This window comes from Protopterus annectens, chromosome 9.part0, assembly GCF_019279795.1.
Source record: "Protopterus annectens isolate FY-2018-M chromosome 9.part0, PAN1.0, whole genome shotgun sequence".
Classification (NCBI taxonomy): Eukaryota; Metazoa; Chordata; order Ceratodontiformes; family Protopteridae; genus Protopterus; species Protopterus annectens.
This window is the reverse complement of record NC_056743.1, coordinates 1,174,000,260-1,174,026,446: the sequence shown is the minus strand read 5'-3', so window position 1 is coordinate 1,174,026,446 and position 26,187 is coordinate 1,174,000,260. Positions and strand designations below refer to the sequence as shown.

General features: G+C 44.2%; 1 protein-coding gene across 1 annotated transcript in view; it reads right to left on the bottom strand.

Annotated features, from left to right (window-relative positions):
• The window catches only part of LOC122811905 (glycine N-phenylacetyltransferase-like), a 662,545-nt gene extending 637,315 nt beyond the window's left edge, over positions 1-25,230 (bottom strand). Inside the window, exon 1 of the mRNA XM_044084060.1 lies at positions 25,087-25,230. Coding sequence (XP_043939995.1) covers positions 25,087-25,161 — 75 coding nt within the window. The 5' untranslated portion in view covers positions 25,162-25,230. The remainder of the gene's footprint in view (positions 1-25,086) is intronic.
• Between the last annotated feature and the right edge of the window lie 957 nt (positions 25,231-26,187).

The following is a 26,187-nucleotide window of genomic DNA, read 5'->3' as shown; positions in this document are numbered from 1 at the left end:
AATCTTAATCCTTAAGTAATCCTTTGGTTTAATTTATCCAAGTCTTTTGGGTTTCTAATACCACGATGGGAATTGACCCCATTGCTACGTCAAAGTATAATTAAAAATCATAAAATCGATATTGTTTCAATCTTATAATTTTAGTCAAACATGCTCTTCGCAGCATCCACAATATGCCCATGACTGACTCCTGTAATTCTCACAAGGTTACATGTACCGGTAGCATTATCTAAATACGACTAAATTCTGAGAACCATTGCTCTTACTACTATTGGAACTCTCTCTGTATCTTTCTTCCACATTGCCCTACTTTCTGCCTGCAAATCTCAGCTATTTCAATATTACATATAATGTTTGCATAATCCCCAATGTGACAGTCTTGCCACATCATTATGCCTTTCAGTATACATACCTTCTGCCATTAGTGCATCACACCCAGCAATGAGATGTGCAACCATTTTCAGTTTTGTTTTAAAGAACCTGTATTTCTCTGTTTCTCCCACTTGTTCAATGGACTTTGTAAACTAACGTGTACACAGTCCACTGTCCTGGGCCATAAATATTAACCTTTCATCTTTTGATTTAAATTTACCCCCCCTTAACCATTCCTGCATCAGATCCTAATCGACATGAGGTTACTTCATCCCATTTCATATTCTATACATTTGAAATTCTTACTGATTTTTTTTTTCTATCCATTCAGCATCTTTGTTATGTCCATTAAGGTCTTCATAGATATTTCTCCAAAATGTGTCTTTCTTCCTTTTTGGTTGGTGTTTGTTCCTTTTGCTTTATTTCTCAGTTCTCTACGAAACTATTTTGGGTCATCAATGAATTGCTTGTTTTGTACTTTTCCTTTATATTTATCTGCATACCTTCTAAATTGTTCTGCCTATGGTTATATCTTCAATTTATTTGCAATACTGCACCATAGATCCCTGTCTGTTCCAATATTGGGCATTACTTTCATCACATCTATCTTATTTTGTTGATCGGTTCCCTCTATCTTCTTCTTACACTGACACTTCTTATCTTAACTGCTTTATAGTTTTCTCTATTTCATGCTTCCATGATGATGATATTTAATTTGCTCCCCTCTGTTCTTTTATTGCCCCTGTACGTTTGTGGTTAGACTTTATCTGTTATTAACTTAGCTGCAGAGTAATGTATCCTACTTGCGTCTGTAATACCACATGAACTTCTGTTAACATAAATGAACACAGTAATCAAAACAATTATCAGACTTCTAACATGCTGGATCATACTGACTTTCTGTAATCTGTTTCTTTCATTGATCTTAATATGTCTATCCATCGCTATTAAATCAAGAAAATCAATTTATTGTATTAACAAACAAATTTGCATTTGACAGTTTTTCTTGTGCAAATATTTTTCTTTCCTCAAATTTCTCTCAATCTTTTTGAATATCTTCTATCCAAAATTCTGGGCTTCTTGCATAATACTAACAATACAAAATTTCTTCCTTATCTTCAATAGCCCACTCTATCATCTTTAAGGCTCTTTTTTAGCCTGTCAGTTTTTGTGGACTTCTACTTTTTTTTGCCCCAGGGGGGGTCATCCTTCCCCTGATCCTGGCCTAACCCCACTGTAGGAATGTTTCCATGTCCTGTGGCTTGTACACTGTCATTTTTTCCATTCCTAACACTAATGCACTTCAAACGACTTGCCACTTTTTTTTAATCCTGGGACTTATGTACCCAGCTTTCTTTTATTTTTAACCTACTTCTGTCCATGATATACACTATATAAAAGTCTATATATCAGCGTTGCCTTGGTGAAATTTTGTTAAAAAAGGAACCATCTTGTAAAGGTATTCACCAAGACTTCAGGATGAATTAATTTCTAGCAATATTACATTCCTTTGCCTGCTGATTTTATCATCTATCCAATCAGACCTACAGTACAAGATATATTATTTCACAGCAGACTCCTGCATATTTTTTTAAATATATGTGTGTGCATACATATCTGTACAAACTACAAATACAAAGATAAACAGCTGCTTAAGTAAGTGAAGTCCCCATTTTAAGTGTCCTCTTACTTTTTTTTTCTTGCAATACCTATACCTATAAAGAAGACACACACATTCACGCCCACACCTACCTGCATATCTTTTAGACATCACTCGACCGCGGGGAGGACATGCAGACTCCTTCTGTGTGGAGTCTGCATGTCCTCCCCATGGTCGAGTGACATTTAAAAGACATGCAGGTAGGTGCATGCGTGAATGGGCGTGCCTTCTTTGAAGTTTGGTCATCAGGCTGGCACCTCGGCACCATAAAAATCCACTGCCAATCATTAGCAGACTGGAGTTCCGCTGTGGCGACCCCTAACCGGGAAAAGCCGAAAGACCTATATCTATAACTCTCAAGCAGTTGTATTTGGTGCAGCACTCCCATTCTGCTTTGTGAATCTGTGTCGGCTCAGCTGTTCTGCTTTAATGCAAGACAGGTCTGATTTTTTCTCTTTCTTTGGCCCAGTTCATTAACAATGAGAAAGACTTCTGGGGCTTGTAGCACTAAAAATAGACCAAAAGCAGACAAAGTATCTAGCACTACACAGTCTTTTTAAAATAAAAATGGTACCATGCAGTTCTAAAGAAGTGTTTAGGGCATAACATCACAAAGGGCACAGTTCTGTGCCTGTCAGTGGTCTCAGATTTTGCAGAATGCCACTGATTTTTAGCTCATATTTTTTTCTCTATCCTTCACATGAGGTATATCATTCACATAATGCCAGTAATTAGGCATTTTATACTTAATATTGTTTGGAAAATGCCTGTTGATGAAGAATCTGTTCTGTTATTTTTTTATGAGAATTAGAGTAATTAAACATCATTGCTTTTTTGGTTCTTCCTTTGTCTGGAATTCTTGAGCAAAAAGTTTGGGCAGTATCTTGGACTGGCCTTCATAAAATGTGTTGTTTTTTTGGCAAATTGTTGTGGTTTGCAGTTTTTTGATAATGGCAGACGTCATATCCTTCTTAAAATGTACCAATGAAAAGCTTGTTATTCTAGGAACTTTCTAAGTATGTAAGAGTAATCTTTAAAACCTGTCCCTGATTTTGAGTCTTTGTTCCAAATTCCTGAGTGTGTAACATGTAGCTCTGAAAGCAGCAAGCTGGAATCCATTTCAACGTCATTATGTATTCATGCATATCTTCTATGTCTGAGACCAGATGAATGCATGATAACTGAAATGATTGTCAGTCATATAGGTTTGTGGTGAGGGCATAGCTGTCACCTGCCCCAATCCTAATTTTGCCTCATTTCTGGAAATTTTTTTTTGATTTCAGTCATCAAGTAATGTCTAATGTGGGTTTTGGATGTTGTATTTTTCAGGAAATACTTAAGAGCGCTATCATTCATTTGATCACCAGCAGATATCCAAGATGCAGACAGTCATACTGTGGCTGTAAATGATGGCAGTGTTTAATTATATACTGCAAAACTTTTATAGTGTTTTAATAAGCATGACAGATGCAGCCTGTGAAGATGCAACTTGCATTATGCAAAAAAAAAAGTTATAGGCAATATTTTTGGTCAGGTGGCAAAAATGTTTTATAAGTTTGCTTTAACTGGATCTACATACTGTATGAAACTAAAATGACCAAAATATATATTTTTTTCCTGGAGAAGGGAGGAATTATTAAAAATGGCCTGGCTAGGCAAGATGATTTTAGGTGGTGTGGCTAAATGCATTCAACTGAGATCAAGTTCTAGGATGAGATGTCTTCTGTGCTTTTGTTTATCTGCAACATAATCGTGTGTAAAGTTAGACAACCATGTCATGAACAAATATATGATTTTTTACTAATTTTGCTAACTAAACTATAGTCATGCCTGGCAAACTAGCATGTGTATCTTTCTGCAGCGAATTAAGGATTTTTCTGATACAGGTTCTAATTTAATTGGCTGTACCTGGTAAAAGAGTAAATTTATATATCTGTGCCTTCAGCCCCAGCAGCATACATTTAAGGCTATGCAAATTTTGACCGCTATGATTTTGGACCCTCTATTATAATTTTTGATAGTTCCTGCTTTGGAAAGCTGGGAGGTTGAGAGGTATACCTATATCCCTTTTAGGGTGTTCAAGCTTGAGTTATCCTGTTTCATACCACCCCAGTCACTTAGTGCACATGGCAAAAATCTGTTATTAATCCATTTTCCCATCTTACTTTTAAAAATTCGTAACATCTGGAACTAAACTACCCATTCCTGGAGAGCTTGAAATTAGTGCTTCTGATTTGCTTCTGGTGAGAAGTGTAGACAGGCACCAACTTCCTGCTGCTATCTCAGTGGGCAGTGTGTCTGGGACTTCACTGAGCGGTGTGGCTGTAATTTTGGTGAGAACCTCTTAAGCACTTTTTTGATAACCCCAAACATTCCCAGAGGTAGTTTTCCCTAAATGCCCTATGCACCTGAATAAAATCTCCTCTTAGATATCTGTAAAAGACACTGTACAAGTTCAGATATTTTAGTCTTTCATAACTTAAATTTTCACATCCATGGATGCCCTTGGTACATTTCTGCTGTACTCTTTCCAGTTTACTCATGCTTGTTTCCATACTGTTATTCCATACTCAAGTTTGGGTCTAATGTAACTAACAAACAATGGCTTCATCATTTTTGATTTCCTGGACTTTATAAATCTTTTTATACAGCTGATAGTTCTGTAATTATCATTAACCAATTGGCTTGATATGATTAGAAAAACTCAATGCTGGATCTACCCATATACCCAGGTCCTTAAATGAGTCTACAGTTTCAAACAGTGTGTGCTGCATTAAATATTCACTTTCAGTTTATGTCTCCCAAATCTCATATGCATAGTTTCTGGTGTATTTATCAGCATATTATTCTCCTGTGCCCAGATAGATGATCAGTTTAATCAAGTTATTTTGAGACATGTAACAGATGTAATTAGTTTACCCTATTTCAGGTCGCCTGGATATAAAGTGTAGAATACCTCAGATGAAAAAGTTAGGTCTGAAAGATACAATCTAAACAAGTAAGGGCCTAGGACAGAGCCTTGTGGGGCACCTTGACTGTAACCAAGGATTTCACCTGTCCAGTTGCTGTACGATACTTGCCATGTCCCATTTTGTAACTGGAGGCAAAGCTCTCAAAAAGCTACACAGTGAGACATACTCTGATGCACCCTTCAAAAGGCTGTTGGACAGGATCATGGTTGGTTGCCTATCATGTGCCAGGATTTGCTGCATTACTCAAGTCCTTGCACCACAAGAACACATATTACACAGTCATACACGTGGGAGTAAGCAACTTGAGACACACCTCTTTGAACTTTATGCAGAGAGACATGAAGGAGTTCAGAAACCTGAGGAAAGAAAGCAGTTATGAACCTTGCCTTGGGAAGCATTTTACCATCACAAAGAATGATGCTGCAAAACAAACAGAAGACTTGCTTAAATAACCGGCTTAGCTTTTGGTGTCACTCTAGGAGGGGTCTAATACATTTCAGCCTTGGAGGAAAAAGTAGGTAGTCCTAACTGCTTTGCCAAGGATGGCCTGCACCCATCTCCACAAGACTTTCAAACACTGGCTAAAACCTTATCCTCCCCATAGTGACTTTTTTAGGTAATGTCAGTCTTGTCATCGAGACCTGGTTCAAGACCATTGAAGGCACCCCATCAATGCAGAGTTTCAACACATTAAAAAAACAAAAAGCCAGCACACTTTTGTCAGCTCATAGAACTCTCTAATCAATACAGTAACATTTTGCAAATTAGAGTCTCAACAACTACCATGTATTCAGGCCCACTGTACTACATAAAGGCACTAAAGGTAACAATGGCTCTATATTCATAAAACAAAATATCACCTCCAGGCTTGTCAGACAGGATAATGACCTGCTCCTCCTCCACATTTAACCTACCATTAACAAAACCACTCATCACATTACAGCTAACTACAGGACCCAGTAAATACCCCCCTGACCATACCTCCAACATGACTTGCAAGGAGTCCCCACCCATTATGCCAAACACCATTCTCCTAGGGGACTTCAATAGCTCTCTATCAACTAAGAGACTTATACATCCCCAAATGTGTATGCCCAGAGATTCCTATACTTCATAAATACAAATTCTCTAGACCAATTAGTCTACATCCCAACCTGGTAATACAAAATCCTGGACTTCATCCTTGCCAGTATGGGACAGCTCAGTTCCCCATCACTCACTTGCCAAATCGGACTATGTTTTGGTCACATTCACCAGAAGACTGAAGTCTGAAGCTCTGGAGGGCTTGGTGCCCAATCTTGATTTTTACTTAGCTCAGATCAAGCTAACTAATGATTTGATTGGGTAGAAGGTGCCCTGGAGCTTTTGACGTTGGCCCACTGTCACATCTTTTGTAGGATACAACCAAGACAACTTATGCCTACTGCAGCAGTGATCATAATGATCATCATTACATTCCCACTGAAACTAATTAATTCTGGACATGGTTTAACAAAAGAAAATCTTTAAAAGGGACTAGCAGAAGAAACACTCCTCATAATCAGAAACCTGAGGAAAGTAAACAGCAGTTGTCCCTTCACAATCATTTTCCTGTTCAATGTCCTGAACTTCCTCAGACTAAATAATTCTTTTTTCTTACCAATAACACCAGAATTGGTAGGGTGAAGAGCTCAAACTAAGCCCAATAAATCACTTATGTCCCAACTAACTGAGACAGGTGAAGATAAATGTCTTTTTGCCATGAATAAGTAAAGAAACAGACCTGCTTTTTTACTAGGCACAGCCTCCTTCGAGACAGGCATTCATACTACAAAGTCCGGCTAGGCAGAAATATAGTCAGACACCTTCTTCCAAGACCAGCAAGTGTGGTTCTTCCTTGCCCGCCAAGGGCACACCAAAAGCAGCAGAGGAAGACTCTAACCCCCAGGTCCATGGTGGCTGTAGGGACTACACCAGAAGTAACCAGAGACAAAGATGAATAGCCTGAGAAGCCAGAAATAGCTACAGCAAAGTCACCCACCTGAGGCAGTGGCAATTTAGTAGTCTGCTGAAGGGGCAAACACTGCTTGGAAATCTTTTCCTTTTTGTGATTGGAAGAAGGAAAAAAAATGAGGAACTGGTAGGCTGCTACACACTGAAGCTAAAAAGATGTTGAAATCCCAGGGAAGCCTGGCAGTAATAGTGGGTGAAATACATAAGTATTAAAAAAAAAAAAGAAGTTATGTACTCGCCATATAATTCCATGTTGGTAGTCCATCTCACCCTTCATTTTTACATATGGGTTCGGAGCCCATCCTCGGCTCCGACTCGGCCGATTTTCAAGCTCGAAGACTTCTGGTTGGCTCGTGGCTAAGCAGGTATCTCATGGTGCACCAGAGCAATCCCCAGATCTTGTTTGCTGCTCACTAGCAATAGAAAGAGATAGAAAGAAACCCTTAACCAACAAACCAATACTAAAGGGTCGCCAACCAAGAAATTTATAATATTACCTCCAGACCTTCCAGGATGGGGGCAGGAGGGAGGGTTGGTAAAAATAAAAGGTGAGATGGACTACCAACATGGAACATTATGGTGAGTACATAACTTCTTTATGTTAGGTAGTCCAATCTCGCCTTCATTTTTACATATGGGACAGCGTCCCTAGCGCCTAATTCTTGGGTGGCTCATTGGAAGATACTCCTGAGCACCATGGAGCCAAAGGATGCGCTACTCCTAGAAGCCAAATCCAACTTATAATGAGTAATAAAGGTGTGAGGGGTAGCCCACGTAGCTGCTGCACAGATATGATCAATTGGTACCCTGGCTTGGAAGGCTGCAGAGGTAGACAGAGACCTGGTAGACTGAGCTTTGATACTGTGGGGTAAGGGTCTGCCCTCCGAGCTGTAGATGAAAGCTATGCAACTCGAAATCCAGTTAGACAATGTCACCTTAGAAACTGGCAAACCCAATCTGGAATCAGAAAAGGAAACAACTGGTCTGACTTCCGAAATTCTTTGGTCTGTTGCAAATAGAAACGCAGCTGTCTGTGAACATCTAACTGGTGAAAACGGTATTCCGCTGCATTGCTACGATTGGGAAAGAAGACTGGGAGTTCAATGGACTGGTTCAATGTGGCAGAACAACAAACTATGGGGACAAACGAAGGACTGGTACTTAAAGAAACCCTGTCTTTATGAAAAACTAAATAAGGTGGCTGAATAGAAAGGGCATGTAGCTCAGAAACACGTCTGGCTGATGTAATACCTACCAAAAACACAGTCTTCCAAGACAAATACTTTAAGGAAGCTGAATGAGACGGTTCAAAAGGAGGGGATGTTAGTTTGGACAACACAAAATTTAAGTCCCAAGAAGCCACAGGTTCCTGTAAAGGTGGTCTCAGCAAGGTGGCTCCTCTCAAGAAGGTTTCACATAACTTATGCGACATAAGGTTAACATTTGGAGATCCCAAATAAAAATGTGAAATACCCACCAATTGTACTTTGATGGTGGCTGCGGCAGATCCCTGCTGAAAAAGTTCCGAAAGGAATTCCAGAATTACAGGAACGGGAGCGGTGTAAGGATCCACATTCATTTTCTGTGCCCATATAGAAAACCTTTTTGACTTACTGTCATACAGCATTCTGGTTGATGGTTTGTGTGAGGATAAAAGAATATGGGACACTGATGATGAAACATCATGAAGCCTGACTAGAGATGGAATTGGATCAGCCAAGCTGTCAATTTGAGTGGAGAGAGGGGGTGTAGCGAACCCGACATGTGGGTCAGTAGATCTGGAACTGGGTCCAGGATCCAAGGATCGTCCAGGAGAAGAGGTTCGAGGAAGGGAAACCAGACCTGGCGAGGCCAGTAAGGAGCAATGAGGATCAACTTGCTTCCCAGTCGGTTGGCTTTCTGCATCACTTTGGGGATTAGAGGAAAAGGAGGGAAGGCATAGAGAAGTCCCGTGGGCCAATCGTGTACCAGAACGTCTCTGGGTGCTTCCCCCGGAGGGGCAATTAGGGAAAAATAACTGCTGCACTTGGCATTGACTGGACTGGCAAAAAGGTCACAGCAAGGTTGTCCCCATTTTAGGAAAATCTGTTCCACTATTTCCCATTTCAGAGACCACTCGTGGGGCAGCAGGATTGCCTGGCTCAGCTTGCCGGCTATCACGTTGGTTGTCCCTGGAATATGCACTGCCACCAGAAAACGCTGAGAAGAAATCGCCCATTCCCAAACTCGCATGGCTTCTCGACCTAGTGGGTAAGATCTGGTACCGCCCTGCTTGTTGATATACCACACAAGCGACATGTTGTCCGATTGTATCGCAATCTTCCCTGGAGGAAGAAGGTCCTGAAGTGCTTGCAACACCAGAAGCACCGCTCTCATCTCCAAAACGTTGATATGCAGATGAGCCTCGTGTTCTTGCCATGTGCCGTGGACTGTCCTGCCCAGATAATGCCCCCCCACCCGACCTGGGAGGCATCCGTGGTCACAGTGGCAATGGGTTGGGCAGGCACAAATGGAGCTCCCATGAACAAATTGTTGGGGGATATCCACCAACGAAGGCCCTTTTTGCATGATTCTGTCAGCAGAATAGAGTGATTCAGCGGTAGGTATTGCAACGACCACTGGGAGAACAGAAGCCATTGAAGGATTCTCCTATGCAACCTGGCTAGAGGTATTAACAGAATGGTTGAGGCCATCGTTCCAAGAAGTTGAAGAATCAACTTTGCTTTGACCTTCCGAAGTGGGAGAAGTCACTGAACTTGTGAGATGAGGTTTTGTGCTCTTTCAGTGGGAAGACGAACTGTCATATCCACTGTGTCTACCTCTGCGCCTATAAAAAAATCACAGATTGCGAGGGCAGTAATGCAGATTTTTCCCAATTTATGGAGATCCCTAGTTGAGCACAAAGCTGGATGGTGATGTCAAGTCAGGAGCCAGTCGTCCAAATACGGAAACACCTGGTATCCCTGACGTCTCAGGTGAGCTGTCACTAGTGCCATGCATTTGGTGAACACCCTGGGGGCTGTGGTGAGACCAAAGGGCAGAGCACGAAACTGATAATGGCTGGCTCCCAGCCAGAAGCACAGATACCTCCTTGACACCTTGTCCATTTTTATATGGTAGTAGGCGTCTTGGAGATCTAGAGAGCACATCCAATAGTCTTTCCCTAACAACGGGATTTTCGACTGCAGTGTTACCATCCAAAACTTGTCCTTTTTCACTGATTCATTTAATCTGCTAAGGTCCAATATTGGCCTCCAGTCTCCGGTTCGTTTTTGGACTAAAAAGAACTTGGAGTAAGTTCCGGATCCTATCTGGTCTGCTGGCACAGATTGGATGACTCTTTTTGAGAGCAACTTGTTCTTCTCCACAGTTGCCTGATCCCTGGGATTGGGTGGAACATCTGGGATCTTCTTGGGAACAAACGGTGGAAGGGAAAAGGGTATGATATATCCTCTGGCAACGACTCTTTGTACCCACTTGTCTTGGGTTAAATTTAACCAGGCTTCTGGATACAAAGAGATGCGACCCCTGACTGGCCCCAGAGAAACGTAGTCGGCCCCCACATCAGGAGCGCTGATAAGGCCGCCCTCGAAAGGAACCATGGCCTTGCTGATATTGCGGACCACCCCTGCCTCTAGGGCGATGTCTACCATTTCCTCCTCCTCTGCCTCTGAAGGAGGATTCACTCTGTGTCTGGAAAGGCCCTCTGGGACTTTTTGAACCACATATTACCTCCCCTTTGACCTTTGGTGGTATGGTCAAGAGGGGACGGTAAAACTGACTCCCACGGCAGAGAGTCTTTCTTTCCTGTTCACACCGAGTGAGTGTATCTTTCACCTTGGAACCACACAAGGAGGAACCATCAAATGGGGCGTTGGTGAAAGTGGACTTGAACGGCTCCGCAAAATTACACAAGCGCATCCAGGAGTGGCGCCTAAGGGCAACTCCTGAACCTGCTGCTCTGATCGCCCCCATCAGCCGCATGAAATATGAGCCACATGGAGGAGTTAACTACGGAATTTAGGGTGGACAACTGAGCAGAGATCCTATCCGGGACTCCCTCAGGACAAGCACCCTGTATGGAATCTCCTAACTCCTTGAGGAGATCACTCTGCAACCTCGTGAAATGGGTCAGATAGTTCAGGGATCGAAGTGTAAAGGCCGCTGAACTAAATAAGCGCTTCCCAAATCTGTCCATCTGTCGAGACTCCTTGTTTGGCGGATGTACAGAGGAAGAAATCTCCGCCAACTCCTTCTTCTTAGCTGCCGCCACCACCATGGCATCTACGGGAATGCCCTTAGACAAGAATTCTTTTCCAGGAGGGGCAGACAGGAACTTATTTGGTCTTTAGGTACTGGCTCCATGGCAGCGGGAGTATCCCACACCTTCCGACTAACCAGATCCATTAGCTCGTCAAAAGGTGGAGGCACCCAAGAGGCAGAGGGTTGAGACCCAAAAGCCTTCAGGTACACTGATTCCTCATCAGAAGGGTTGACAGTAGGCCAGTCGCACCTCTGTTTAAGGATCTCTAGAATGTCCACAAAGGAGACATCAGAGGACGACTTAGGGGACCCCTCCGACTCGAGGTCAGTGTCCGATGTCAGAGACTCATCCTGGGAATCAATATGCTTCCTCTTGCATACCCTCTTCCACGGGGGCTCCTCAAAGGGACCTTCTGGGGATGTCCCGGAAGAGTGGGGGCCACCAGCCAGTGGCTCCTGAGGCTGTGGGTCTCTGCTGTCTCCGGGCAGAGTAGGGACTGAGACTGAAGTGGGAGCCCTGGGGAGAAGAGTGCTTGTACCAATGGCAGGGGCCGTAGATTGTGACAGCAGACTCCTCATCACCTCAAAAGTAGATCTCTCTTACTCCGAAGACCGTCTCCGCTCCGGAGACAAAGGACGGTGCTGGAGCCAGAGCCATTGGCTCCGAGATAGATGCAGGGTCCGAGCTCACCCTGGCGGATGCACCGAGAGGAAGGCTCGGAAGTGATGAAGATCAATTCAAAACCTCCCCCTCGGCGCCGATAGAAGAGCTTCGGTCCCTGGAAACAGTTATAGGTAAGAGATCTACCTCTTTTCAACCAATTTTGACTTCTGAGGTAAGACTAGAAACAGTTAACCTAGGTAAGATAAGAGATCTACCTCTTTTCAACCCATTTTGACATCTGAGGTAAGACTAGAAACAGTTAACCCAAAAGAAAGTTCTGATATATTTATTTTGAAATTTAATTGTTTAAGTCCATACTTGTTGGAAGTGATTAATTGGACATGGCAGATATGTTTTGATGACAATATTAAAGTGAATTAATGATGGGCCATATGTAGTTATACAGGGACATGAGTATACCCTCTCATGCCCAGGAAAATGTAGTAGTAACACAACCGTGCTGGTGTATGTAGGAACTTGTGTCAGCTGTCAGGCTTTCTAGGTGGGTAAAACCACTCGTAGACTTAAAGATAGAATTGGAGAACATCTGAGAGCCATAAAAACCAGAAACATACACAATGCATTACTTGGACACAGTAACGTCTGTCCTAATTTCAAGAAATGTATTTTCTTTGTAATAGACCATGTTCCAACAAGCGACAGGAGAGGTGATGACAAACTCATGCTGGAAATTAAAGAGCTTAAGTGGCAATTGAGGCTTAATGCCACACAACCACCAGGTCTAAACGAGGGAGTCCCATATGTTTCAATATTGAAACAAAGAGCAAATATTTTTATGTAGTCTTATGACAATGAGAAAGTACTTTTCACTAAATAATGTATAACAATTTTTAATGTGAAATGTACACGGTTACATTATGCAGTTGAGTTTATGCAGAGTGTGTGTTTTTTTAATTGTATTTACTTCATTCATTTAATTTATTTATTTTATTCATTTTGCCTTTATTTTTTGAATGTTGCTATATTAATAAGTACTTGGAATTGAAATGTGTGTTTTTATATAGGTCTTTGATGGTTTTATGAAATGACAGTACAATTATTTTAGGTAGTACAATAACACTTTTCAGAATATATGTATTTGTACTTCCATTATATGTACCTAGTCAGCAATACTTAGATATGTGAATATTTTAACTTAAGGTTTAGGATTGGTTCACACATTAATTGATGTCATTATTTAAATGGTTAGACTTTTAATTTCCAATGACTCTGAAGAAGCCAAACCATTGGCGAAGGCGCTTAGTCGATTTTGCGCAGTGCCGTTTAAGCAGTTTTAAACTATTCCCGGCTCCACAAAGTGTGCTCTTCAATTTTTCCCTTAGTACTAGTCAAACTCTCAAAATAAGCTCTCAACCTTCATTCTACAGCCCAGCACTTGCTCAAATTTCTCAGTAAGCACTAACAAACTTTAGCACTACGCCCCCTTATACTATCATGAAGTACAAGGCTCCCTATTCGTCCATTCCGGACAATCAATAAATCAGTTCTTTAAACCATGCAGGCATGTCCAAAGTGCAGTTTCAGGTATACTCTCCAGTCCAGCCGGTGAAACTGGGAATCTTAAGGCAATGTTACAATTGCCTTATGTACACAGACAACCCTCTCCTCCGTCCAACAAACTGAAATATATGTGACAGATGCAACTATACAGCCAAACTGGAGGCCGAGCTCTCTCAACCCAAGACTGGCATAGTCAGTCAGGAGGAGAAGAAAACCACTCGCACCACACAACCAGTCTCACATAGACCAATTGCACCAGCAAACAAGACACAAACTCACAAAAACATACTCGGAGGCTCTAAATAAAAATCTGCCAAAGCAACAGAGACCTCCAAAGCAGACATCCAAGCAACCGCTACCCCACAACAACTTTCACATATCACATACTTCACAAAGTCAGTGTGCCACGCAGTCGCAGCCCCTAAGGCTAAATAACAGACCTAATACACTAGTAATTGGAGACTCTATTAGCAGGCACACTGACGTCCCACTCTCCAGACTGAACAAGGAGAAGGTCACTGTGAGCCGCCTGTCGGGTGCCAGGATCCGCCACATAACACAAGCACTCAGGTCACCCCACAGCAGGTACAAATATGACTCTGTCATTGTCCATGTTGGTGTGAATGACCTGAGACATACCTCCCTGGACTACATGAAAAGAGACAGAGGAGCTCTCTGATTATGTAGCCTAAGCTGGTATGACCCTGACCCTGAGTAGCATCTTGCCCTCACCAAGAATGATGCCACAATATAAAGACAAAATGATCAATTTTAACAATTGGCTAAGCTATTGGTGTCATTCAAAGGGGATCCAGTGTCTGTCAGCCTGGGATGACATGCTCGACAAGCTACATTGCTTCGCCAGGGGCGGCTTGCACTGGTCACCCTTAGGCTTTCGAATACTGGCTAAGGCTCTTGCCACCCCCATAGCGCCTTTTTTAGGCAAGGCTCAAAAGACAAACCCACCTCCATAGACAATACAAAAACAAAAAACTAAGGGTAATGCTACTCAACGCCAGAAGCCTAAACCTCAAGATGCATGCACTTGAGGCACTCCTCAGTATGGAGAAAATCGATATCTGTGCAGTAACAGAAACCTGGTTCAAGGCCCCAGAGAGCACCCCAGCACTACCAGGATTCAACTCATACAATTCTTTTCGGCCCAGAACTTGGACCGAAATACTAAAGGCGAGGGAGTACCCATTTTCATCAAGGATACACACACCTCCAGGTTAGTGGCACTGCACGAGGCAGCGGAAACCATCCATGTGCAACTAACAGTAGGTAAAACAAGAAGTTATGTACTCACCATAATGTTCGATGTATGTAGTCCATCTCGCCTCACATTCTTACTCACAGGTTCGGAGCCGAATATCGGCTCCGACTCGGCCAACTTTTATTTTCTAGCATGTAGTCTCTTACTGGCTGGACTAAACAGGTATCCCATGTTGCACTGCTCCATAGCCCCAGATCTAGTTTGCTGCGAACCCACAATCACACCTCATGCATAACAACAACCCACTACAGTAGAACACTATCAAGGGGAATAAGAAAAAACAACTACCATTGAAGGGTACTCAAACACCAATTCCAGCCTCCAAATCCTCCAGGAAGGGGGCAGGTGGGAGGGTATGTAAGAATGTGAGGCGAGATGGACTACATACATCGAACATTATGGTGAGTACATAATTTCTTGATGTTATGTAGTCCAATCTCGCCTATATTCTTACTCACGGGACAGCGTCCCCAGCACCTCTATCCTTTGAGGCTCAAAGGAAGATACTCCTGAGGACAGTGGAACCAAAGGAAGCCCGGCCCCTAGAGGCCACGTCCAGTTTGTAATGAGTAATAAAGGTGTGTGGGGAAGCCCATGTTGCTGCAGCACAAATATCATCCAAAGATAGCCTGGCATGGTAAGCTATTGACGCAGAAACAGCCCTAGTAGAGTGAGCCTTGATGGGGAACAGTAGATTTCTGCCCACTGAGGAGTAAATTCAGGAAATACAACTTGAAATCCATCTGGAGATTGTAACCTTGGAAATAGGGGATCCTGCTCTACTTTCTGAAAAAGACACAAACAATTGGTCAGCTTTTCGTAGTTGTTTTGTCCTGTGTAAGTAGAATCATAATTGCCTGTGCACGTCCAATTGATGAAATCTAAACTCTGCTTTGTTCAAGAATTGAGGGAAGAAAACTGGCAGCTCAATAGACATTGAGATTAACAGTAGATGTTACTTTAGGAAGAAAGGACGGATTAGGTCCAAGAGAAACCCTGTCCTTATGGAAGATTAAATATGGGGGTTTGATGGACAGAGCTTGAATCTCTGACACCCGTCTGGCTGATGTGATGGCTATAAGGAAAGCAGTCTTCCAAGACAGAAACTTTAACTCACAGGAGGCAGCCGGTTTGAAAGGTGGGGAAGTCAGGGCTTGCAAAACAAAGTTTAGATCCCAGGGCATGATAGGTTCTGACACGTGAGGCCGGAGTAACAAGGTGCCCTTCAGAAAGGCCTTACAGAGTTTGTGGGCCATAAGGGAAGGCTCGTAGGAGGTAGGAAAATTAGAAATAGCAGCCAGCTGCACTTTAATGGTAGCAGGAGCAGAACCCTGCCGAAAGAGCATGGACAAAAATTCCAAAACAGGAGGAATTGGGGCTGTGTAAGGGTCAAGTCCTTGGGCATGAGCCCAAATGGAAAATCTCTTCCATTTGTTGGAATAAATCTTCCTGGTGGAAGACTTATGAGAAGAGGATAAAATGTGCACCACCTCAGGCGAAAAATGAGTCTGACTAACGACGGAAGTGGAGTAGCCAGGCTGTCAACCTGAGGGTCCGCAGGGAGGGGTGGAACTGCCCCAACATGTGCGTCAGTACGTCTAGTACTGGGTCCGGAATCCAAGGACTGTCCACCGCGAATTGATGAAGGAGAACCAGACCTGGCGAGGCCAGTGTGGGGCAATTAGAAGCATCTTGCTTCCCGAGGATATGGCTTTCTGAATCACTCTTAGTAACAGAGGAAACTGAGGGAAAGCACAGAGCAGACCGGAGGGCCAATCGTGGACTAGAGCGTCCCTGGGTGACTCCCCCTGTGGGGGGGATCAGGGTGAAGTAGCTGCTGCATTTACCATTGAAGGGATTGGCAAAAAGATCACAGCAAGGCTGACTCTACCTGCTGAAAATCTGTTCTGCAACCAGAAGGTTCAGGGACCACTCGTAGCTCTGCTCAGCCTGTCCGCTATCACACTGGCCTTCCCCGGAATGTGCGTTGCCACTAGAAACCGTTGGGAAGACACTGCCCACTGCCACACTTGCATGACCTCTCTGCACAGGGGGTAAGATCTGGTTCCTCCTTGCTTGTTTAGGTACCACACAACGGACATGTTGTCCGAATGAATTGCAATCGTTCCCAGAGGAAGAGAGCTCTGAAGTGTCCGCAACGCCAATAACACCGCTCTCATCTCTAAAACATTGATGTGCAGATGTACCTCGTGATCTTGGCCACGTGCCTTGGACCGTCCTGCCAAGATAATGCCCCCCCACCCCATCTGGGAGGCATCCGTGGTCACCGTGGCGACAGGTGACAAAGGGACAAACTGTTTTCCCTCATCCAGATTGGTGGAACATAGCCACCAACGGAGATCCTGCTTGCATTGGTCCGCGAGTAGGATCTGGTGGGAAAGGGGGAGTTTCTGGAAAGACCAGGGGGCAAGGAGAAGCCACTGAAGAAGCCTCATGTGTAATCTCACTAGAGGCACTAACATAATGGTAGCTGCCATGGATCCCAGAAGCTGAAGCACCCATCTCGCTTGTACTTTCCTGAGGGGTAATAAAGCGTGAACCTGATTCTGCAACACTCCAATCCTTTCTTGGGGCAGGAAGGCCCGCATCTGGACGGTGTCTAGCTCTGCGCCTATAAATGTGACGCGCATTGAGGGCAGCAAGGCAGATTTTTCCCAGTTCAAGGTAATTCCTAGTTGTTGACAGAGGGTAATGGTAGCGTCCCTGACCCGGATGAGAAGATGCCTGGTGGGGGTGGTGAAGAGCCAGTCGTCCATGTATGGAAACACTTGGAATCCTTGACGTCTCAAGTGAGCTGTCACCACCGCCAAGCACTTGGTGAACACCCTGGGGGCTGTGATGAGACCAAAGTGCAGGGCATGAAACTGAAAATGACTGTCTCCCAGCCGGAAGCGTAAGTGACTCCTGGATGCCCTGTCCATTTTGATATGGTAGTAAGCATCCTTGAGGTTGATGGAGCACATCCACACTTCTTTTCCCAGCAACAGGAAAAAGGACTGAAAGGTGACCATTCGGAACTTGGACTTCAGAACGTAGTGGTTTAATCAGCTGAGATCTAGAATGGGTCTCAGGTCCCCTGTTCTTTTCGGCACCAAAGATTTGGTCTGAGGGGACAGGGTGGATGACTCCTTTCTTTAGCAGCTTTGACACTTCTAATGCTGCGTGATCCATTTGACTGGGTGGAACGTCCGGGATTCTCCTGACTGGAGGGGGATCTGACAAAAAGGGAATGGTATAACCTCCAGAAACTATTCGTAGCACCCATCGATCCTGGCTGATGCTTTCCCAGGCTTCCGGGGACAACGCAATGCGGCCCCCGACTGGCTCTGGAATAGCACAGTCGGGCAACACATCAGGAACGATGGTAAGAGGAACCGCGAAAGGAATCAGTCTCCCGAGTTGCGGGGGCCTCCTCTGCCTCTAGGGTGGCATCTTCCAGAATAACCTCCCCCTCCTCTGCCTCTGGAGGGGGACTCACCTTGTGCGGCAGGGAAAAACTTCTGTGATTTCTTGAGCCACATCTTCCCTCCTCTCTGAGCCTTGGGGTAAGGCCTAGAGGGAAGGGAAAAATGGACCCCTACGGCAGATGGGGTCTTTCCCTCTTGCTCGCATCTGGTGAGGGTGTCTTTCACTTTGGTCCCAAAAAGTGAGGACCCATCAAAGGGGGAGTCAGTGAAGGAAGACTTGAAGGCCTCCGCAAAATGACACAGGTGCATCCAAGCTTGCCTCCTGAGGGCTACTCCCGAACTAGCTGCCCTACTCGCCCCCTCGGCTGCATATGAAATGAGCCTCATGGACGAGTTGACAATCGAATTGAGGGTTGACACCTGGGCATTAACCGTGTGCGCTAATGCCTCAGGTACGTTACCCGCTAGAGTATCTCCTAACTCCTTGAGGAGATCTCTCTGGAGCAGAGTAAAATGACAACGATAGTTCAGCGACCACAGGGTGAAGGTCGGTGACGAGAGGGTACGCTTCCCTTACCGGTCCATGCTCCTGGACTCCGTTAGGAGGATGGATGAGGGAAGAAGACTTGGCTAATTCCTGCTGTGTGGTCGCCGCCACCACGGTATCTACAGAAACCCCTTTGAACAGGAATTCTTTTCCCGGGGGGCAGAAAGAAACTTATTGGGCCTTCTGGCCACAGGTTCCACTGAATCAGGATTCTCCCACACCCTTCGACAAATTAAATCCAGGAGCTCGAAGGGTGGAGACACCCAGGAGGTGGAGGCTTGAGCACCAAAGGCCTTGAGGAATACCGACTCCTCCTCAGAGGGGGTTTTGGACGGCCAGTCGCCTCTCTGTCTCAATATCTCCAGGATGTCGGAGAAAGACATCATCGGACGATGACTTGGGGGACCCCTCTGACTCCTCAAGGTCGGTATCAGAAGTGAGAGACTCGTCCTGGGAGTCTATGTGCTTCCTCTTGCACAACTTCTTTCTGGGGGGCTCCTCAGGCACAGACTCTGAGGGACCCTCAGAAAGTTGGGGACCGCTCATGGGGGTATCCCCAGACCTTGGGGCTCCGCCATCTACGGATAGGGGGACATCAGAAGCTCTAGCTGGGGTGGAAGGGGACGGAATGACCGATCCGGGTGATGTAACTGAAGATCTGGCCAGTGCGCTCCTCATGGCCTCGAAGGCGGGTCCCCCCGAATCAGAGGACTGACCGGCCTCCGAGGTCATGACCGGGGTTGGGGTTCCCCCGAGCTGATGCTCCGAGGGGGAGGCTCAGAACAGACGGATGTCCCGAAGTATCCCCCTCGGGCCCGACAGAGGAAACCAGAGTACCGAAACCTGTGGACGGAGCCGACATGGTTGGAGTCGACGTTGGCACCGATAAACCCTTGAGGGGTATCGAAATCGGCACAAGAACATCACTCAGAGTGGAGCACTCCAGCTCAGAAGACAAGGAAGTGCTCGGAGGAGGAACCATTGACACAAGCATTGGGACGGGCTCCAGAGCCGACTGGGTCGGAGCCGAAAATAATTTTGCCAACACCGGCGACTGCAGGAGCCTCTGAACCACCCTATTGACATCCAAATCAGACAGCCTGGAGGATTTGGAGGAGAGAGAGAGGGATTGGGATCTCCTATCAGGAGAACCATGCCTGACACTGGAAGACCGGCTCTGAATGGGTTCCAATAAAATTGGAGCCGAGGTCGATTCCAGCACAACAGATACTTCCTGCGGCGTAGAGGAGGTAGAGTCCAGTTTAGAAGTTTTCTCCGGTGGCTCCGAGGAGACAGACGGAGCCAGAGATCTTTTCTTCGCCTTCTAAGCTTTAGACTTGGACTGAGTACTAGAAGTCGAGTCTAAAGACTCCTCAAACGAAGGTTTTAGGAGTCCCTTCAATATAAGTTTATTTTTTCTTTCCTGTAACACCCTCGGACTGAAGGCGTGGCAGAAGCTACAGGATTCTTGCAAATGAATTGCTCCTAGGCAATACATATGGAATGTCCATCCGTAATGGACATCTTATAGTTACATTTGGAACATTTCTTAAAACCCGAAGGTTTATGTTCCTTTTGATCCTTAGACATCTCAACCCGAACACTAAACACCAAGACCAAAGAGATGACCTAGCCGGAAAAACAGCAAAGGCGGGAAACTATCACTACACACAAAAACCCCAAAGAACCTCTAAGTAATACTGTTCTTTGAAAACCTTACAACACACAAACTCAACCAGGGAAAAAACTACACACTAAAAATCAGGATGCCAATAAGAGCAAGTAAAAACACTACACAAAAAGGAGGACTAGGTCCTCTAATTTAAATGGGCCTAGCCCACCGGAACAGTTAGGGATACCAACTCACACACAGACAATACTTCAACAATATTTAAACAATAACCAAGAAATAGCTATAAAAATAGCTTTTGTTTGAATAGCAACAATTTTCTGAAGAGAAAATAGAAATTTAGAGGTACTTAGCCACAGCCAAGCGAGACCATGTCCTAGCTACACGAGCGGCAAACGAGATCTGGGGCTATGGAGCAGTGCAACATGGGATACATGTTTAGCCCAGCCAATAAGAGACTTTGTGCTAGAAAATAAAAGTTGGCCGAGTCAGAGCCGATATTCGGCTCCGAACCCGTGAGTAAGAATGTAGGCGAGACTGGACTACATAACATCTGCTTTTCAGTTTGTAGCCTGCTACAGATCACCCACCTTGTCTCAGGACCTCCACTCGGCATTCCTGAGAACATTGGAGAATATGAAGGTCTCACCAAACACCATGATATTGGGGATTTCAACTACCCAAACATTGACTGGGAAAACTACTCAAGTCCCATCTCTTTCGCCCAACGGTTCCTGGAGTTTATAAACTCAAATGCCATGGAACAACTGATCACCACTCCCACAAGAGGGGACAACATATTGGACTTGGTCATCACCAACATGGGGGCTCAATGTTCCACACCAGAGGTAAACCCCTCGTTGTTAAGATCAGACCATAAACTAATCACAATGGACATCCACATCCCGACCCCACCCTCAGCCAAGGAAACCACTGTGAAAAATTTCTCAAAAGCAAACTTCGCACTTCAAGACCGAGGTGGAGTGTTTCAAAGCCCCCGGGCTAATGGAAAATGCTACCCAAACCGCAGAATCCTTTACAAATGCACTCTATGAGCACCTACAGGAATGCATGGATCATGCCATCCCAAGTAAAACTAAGACTCACTCCTCCAAAAACAGGGGACCAGTCTGGTGGACCCCAGCCATAAATAAGCTATACAACAGAAAGAGGAAACTATTACATAAGGCAAAATCCCAAAAAGGGAAGGCATCCCTGATCAGTACTAGCAAGAAACTTCGATCCCTCATAAAATCATCAAAGGCTAGCTTTGAAAGAAAAATCGCCAAAGACTCTAAAGATAATCACAAGGTGTTTTTTAGCTACGTCAAGAATCTGGGTGGCAACTCTCAGATCTGCTCTGAGCTGGTGCAAAATTGCACAAAATACACTGAACCCACTGACATTGCCAACATCCTGGCAGACAGGTTCAGTGCAAACTTTACCCCTTCCCTCCCAAAAGGGCCAGTGTCTATCCCAGAAGAATGCAGTCCCCCAGACATCACAGACACAGGTGAATGCAGCCCTCTCCAAGGTAAAAAAAAAAAACAGCATCAATGGGACTGGATGGTATCCCGGGCTGCATCTTACACGAGCTCCAAAATGAACTAAACCCTCACATAAATTCACTGTTCCAACTCGGCCTTACCACAGGTTATGTACCCAAAAAATGGGGTACAGCAACAGTGATCCCGCTCCACAAAGGTGGCACCACAACAGATCCTGGGAACTATCGCCCTATAAGCCTGACTAGCCTGGTCTGTAAGGCTATGGAGCGCATCATCATGGATCTCATAAACAAAGACATTGGGAACCTCCAAACACTGGACCCTACCCAATTCAGCTTTGTTAAAGGCAGATCTTGCCTCTTAAACCTAGTTGACGTCTTCAAAATAGTAACCAAAGCCATAGATGAGGGAAAGTTAGTCCACACAGCCTACCTGGACCTCGAAGGCCTTCGACACAATACCCCACTCTGGCATCATAAATAAGCTTACCAGCTTAAATATTAACCCATATGTCACAAGATGGGTTGCAAACTGGCTCAGGGATAGAACTCACATGGTCAGAGTCGCAGGTACCATGTCCGACTCTAAACCGGTTACAAGTGGTGTCCCACAGGGCTCAGTCCTGGGACCCCTCTTGTTCGGTATATACTTCTCTGAGGTACAGGCAAACACGGGAAGACTGTGGCTTGGCTTACCAAGTTCGCAGATGATTGCAAACTGGGAGCCATAATCGACTCACCGGCTGACACAGGCAATCCTCCAGAAGGGCCTTACAGAGACTGATACCTGGTGTCAGAACCATGGCCTTAAGCTAAATGCCAAAAAGTGCACAGTTATCCCCTTTGGGAAAAACAAAGTGCCCACAAACTACCACATAGGAGGTAATCCACTAAGTACGGAAGTAAATAGGGATCTGGGGACCCAAGTAGATAGTAACCTCTCCTTTGAGAATCACATTGCCAAAGTGGTTAGAAAAACCTTCTATATAGCTCACCTAATCACAAAAGGGTTCACATCTAGATCAAGATAGGTCATTGTGCCCCTCTACTCATTGCTCATCTGGCCCATAATTGAGTACAATGCCCCATTTGGGATGTACCTGACCCAACAGCTGGAGAGACCTCAAAAATACCTCACCAAGAGGATTGTGGGCCTCAAACAGATGCCCCATGCAGCTTGACTAAAGAAACTCCAGCTCTACTCAGTTGCTTACCGCCTACTCAGAGGTGATCTCTGCCTGACGTACAAGGCCATGTCTAACCCGGAATTGTTGGACATGCTCCACCTCAAGAAAACCAAATCCATTAGAGCTACACTCTCCAGGGATTTAAACCTTAGCACAGCAATAAATAGGACATGCTGGAGGAATAGATTCATATCCCAAAGGCTTCCCTCGCTCTGGAATAGAATCCCAGTCCATGTTAGGCAGAGCCCCTTGCTGACCCTCTTCAAGAGAAATCTTGATGAGTTGGTGGGAAATCGTAAATTTACTCCCAGGTTCGCTTCTATGGTCCTGCTGGACAGAGGCACAGGAATCTAGTCTAAAAGGGAGGCGAAAGCCAACACATTCTGGCTAGGCTTATAAATGCCCTAGGGCAGATAGCCTAGTACCTACCTATGAATATGATAACTGCAGGCCTGGCATCAAGCCAGACATTGAGGGCTGACTCAGCTCCAAGGCAGTGTCTCTTCCAGGACCAAGTACGATGGAACTGAAATAAACACCAAAGGTGCAATCATTAGCACCAATATCTCAGGTCTGGGCACTAACCCCAAAAGTCAATGGCATCATCAATGCTGATGAAGGGGCTAAAGCTGGAATTAATGCCAACATATACAAAACCAACAGCAAAGTTTCAACCATGGAAATAGACTCCAGTATCGACAATCACCATAGATGGCGGAGGTGTCAACACTAGTCTCTGGGGGACCTGCACCAATAAAATGTCAAGCCAGTTAAGTTAGTGTGTCCTGGGCTTGAAAGATGGTACTCACTGAGTCTATCAAAGAAAAAACAACTGTGCATGACAGTATAGGGGTGGCATGGAAGGTTTTGGTTACAAAGGCTCCGAATGCAAAATCAATGACACTTCTTTGTCAGGACCAATGTCCAACAAACTGGAAACACTGAGGCTTTGAAGTTTGAGACTGATGAAAAGATGCAACTTGAGGTTTAACTGGAACCTTTCAAACAGTATTTCTATATTGTGTTATGCATCAATGGAAATAATACACTGTATTGCTCTTGGGGAGGAGTTTTTCCTCTCAGACAACTTGCTGAAACAAAAAACAGCTAGCTGCAAGCGAGAGAGAGAGAGACGGAAAGTCCCAGATACATAGCACCACAAAACAGGAAGAAAAAGTTTATAATAGACTGCAAAATGATAGCAAAGCAGACCTAGGTCCAGAAAACCTTAAACAGTGAACAAAGCTACCTACAATGTAAAATGAAACATGAAATGATGCAAAATGAAAAAGATCTATGCAGATTATTCATGAAAATTATACATTTCATTACTTGTAGGACAGGGATATTTAGAACCATCTGATCTGAAGCACTGCAATGATAATCTGGAGAGGAAAGGCATAACCATGCAGATGGGACAGGGGAGAGCTCTTGACAGCCTCAGAAAGATTTACCTGCCAAGTGGTCCTAATGTCTTACCAGCTTTAATCCTGCTGTTATAGAGGCCCTCTTATCAGACCCCCCCCACAACCTTTTCCCTCAGTGTGTCCCAACTTAGTTAACTCCATAAACTTAAATAACTTCTTGTTCTTACCGTTACAAAGTTTAAGCAACATAAACATTGCATACTTGAAACTTCACAAGTGAAAACCAAGAGTAGAACATCACAAACTGAAAACAGCAGCATTATGGTGCATTCTCTTAATACAGAACCTGTAACGTAAGAGGACAAAACAATGACTCTGCTTATTACTGGAATACATGCTTCAAAGGGAAAGCATTAAGTCAAAAACTATTATCTCCTTTCAAGCCTAAACTGTTTCCATCTTTTTGTGTGCAGAGACTAACAAATTATTTCAGCTTATTAAAAAAACTCCACCACTATTAGCCAACTAGTAGCACGGGGCAACTTGTTTTGTACTTCTGCTACATCTTCCATTGGGCAATCACATATTAATCTTGCCAAATACAGTATATTGCAGGCTTTTTTGCCAATCCAACCAAATGATGTCTGTATTTCTGCATTTTAAGGCAAATACTAACTGCCCGTGTATAGATGGGCTTTACCTTTATTGACTGTGGCATATCCATCAGAAGACGATCTTGTAGGCTTGACAACTGTTCAGTGTTCAACAGCAGCATTTTAGGACTTCAAATTAATGGAATTTTCTTTACCAACACTATACAAATACAGAAGCCTTGCAATAACATAAAAACCTTAACACTGAATGAAAATGAGGATTAAGCAAAAATATTAGCCAACACTCTGTTACTGTTTAACTTGAACAAATAAACCTGTTGCTTTCCCCTACCCCTTGGCACGTCGATGCAGGTCTGTACCTCAAAGTAAGCATGTGTGTATATTTACACACGCACGCGCGCACACACACACACAAACACACACACACTATTTTCATATCCACACACAAAACTTAAAAAGCACAAAAAATTGCATGTGTAACAATACATCATATCAACCAAAAAAAAAAATCACATTAAAAATACATGACAATATACATGGTCAGCAAAGCACTTTACATACAAATAATGAGATACATGGCATATTCATCAAACCTAGATTACACAGAAATTTTATAGCAAAATTAACTGTAGCAAATCACCTGACCAGTTGTGCTTCTACCTCCCCAAAGAGCAAGTTACCAGTATTCTAGTTAAGACAAAGGACACCTCAAGGGCATGTTTTTTTTTTCCCCGTTAACTGCAAAGGTCTTTTTGCTTCCACTTAACATAACCTCTGGATTACAGCATAACAGCATGATGCCTAGGACAGTCAAAATATTGAAAAATGAATAAACTCGCACTTAGGTGAGCACACATTCCATGAGCAAACTGCTACTGAACTTTCATCACTGTTATTCTGCTCACGATGAAATAAGGATGTACTCCTATTGATCCATCCCCTGCTCCAGTAATATTAACACACTTGCACCACACATCCAAAATGCAAAGCATTCTAGGGAAGGCAATTGCTTAATTTCTCCAAATCTTTTGTTTCTACTAGCATGACGGGGAATGAAAACCATTCCTAAATCAGGGTATAACTAAAGTTCATGAAATCAGTATTGCTTCAATATTTGATCTTTGGAAGTGCAGTAAAGTGCACTTCTGGCAATGCCCAGAACTGATGACTCCTGCAATTCATAGAGT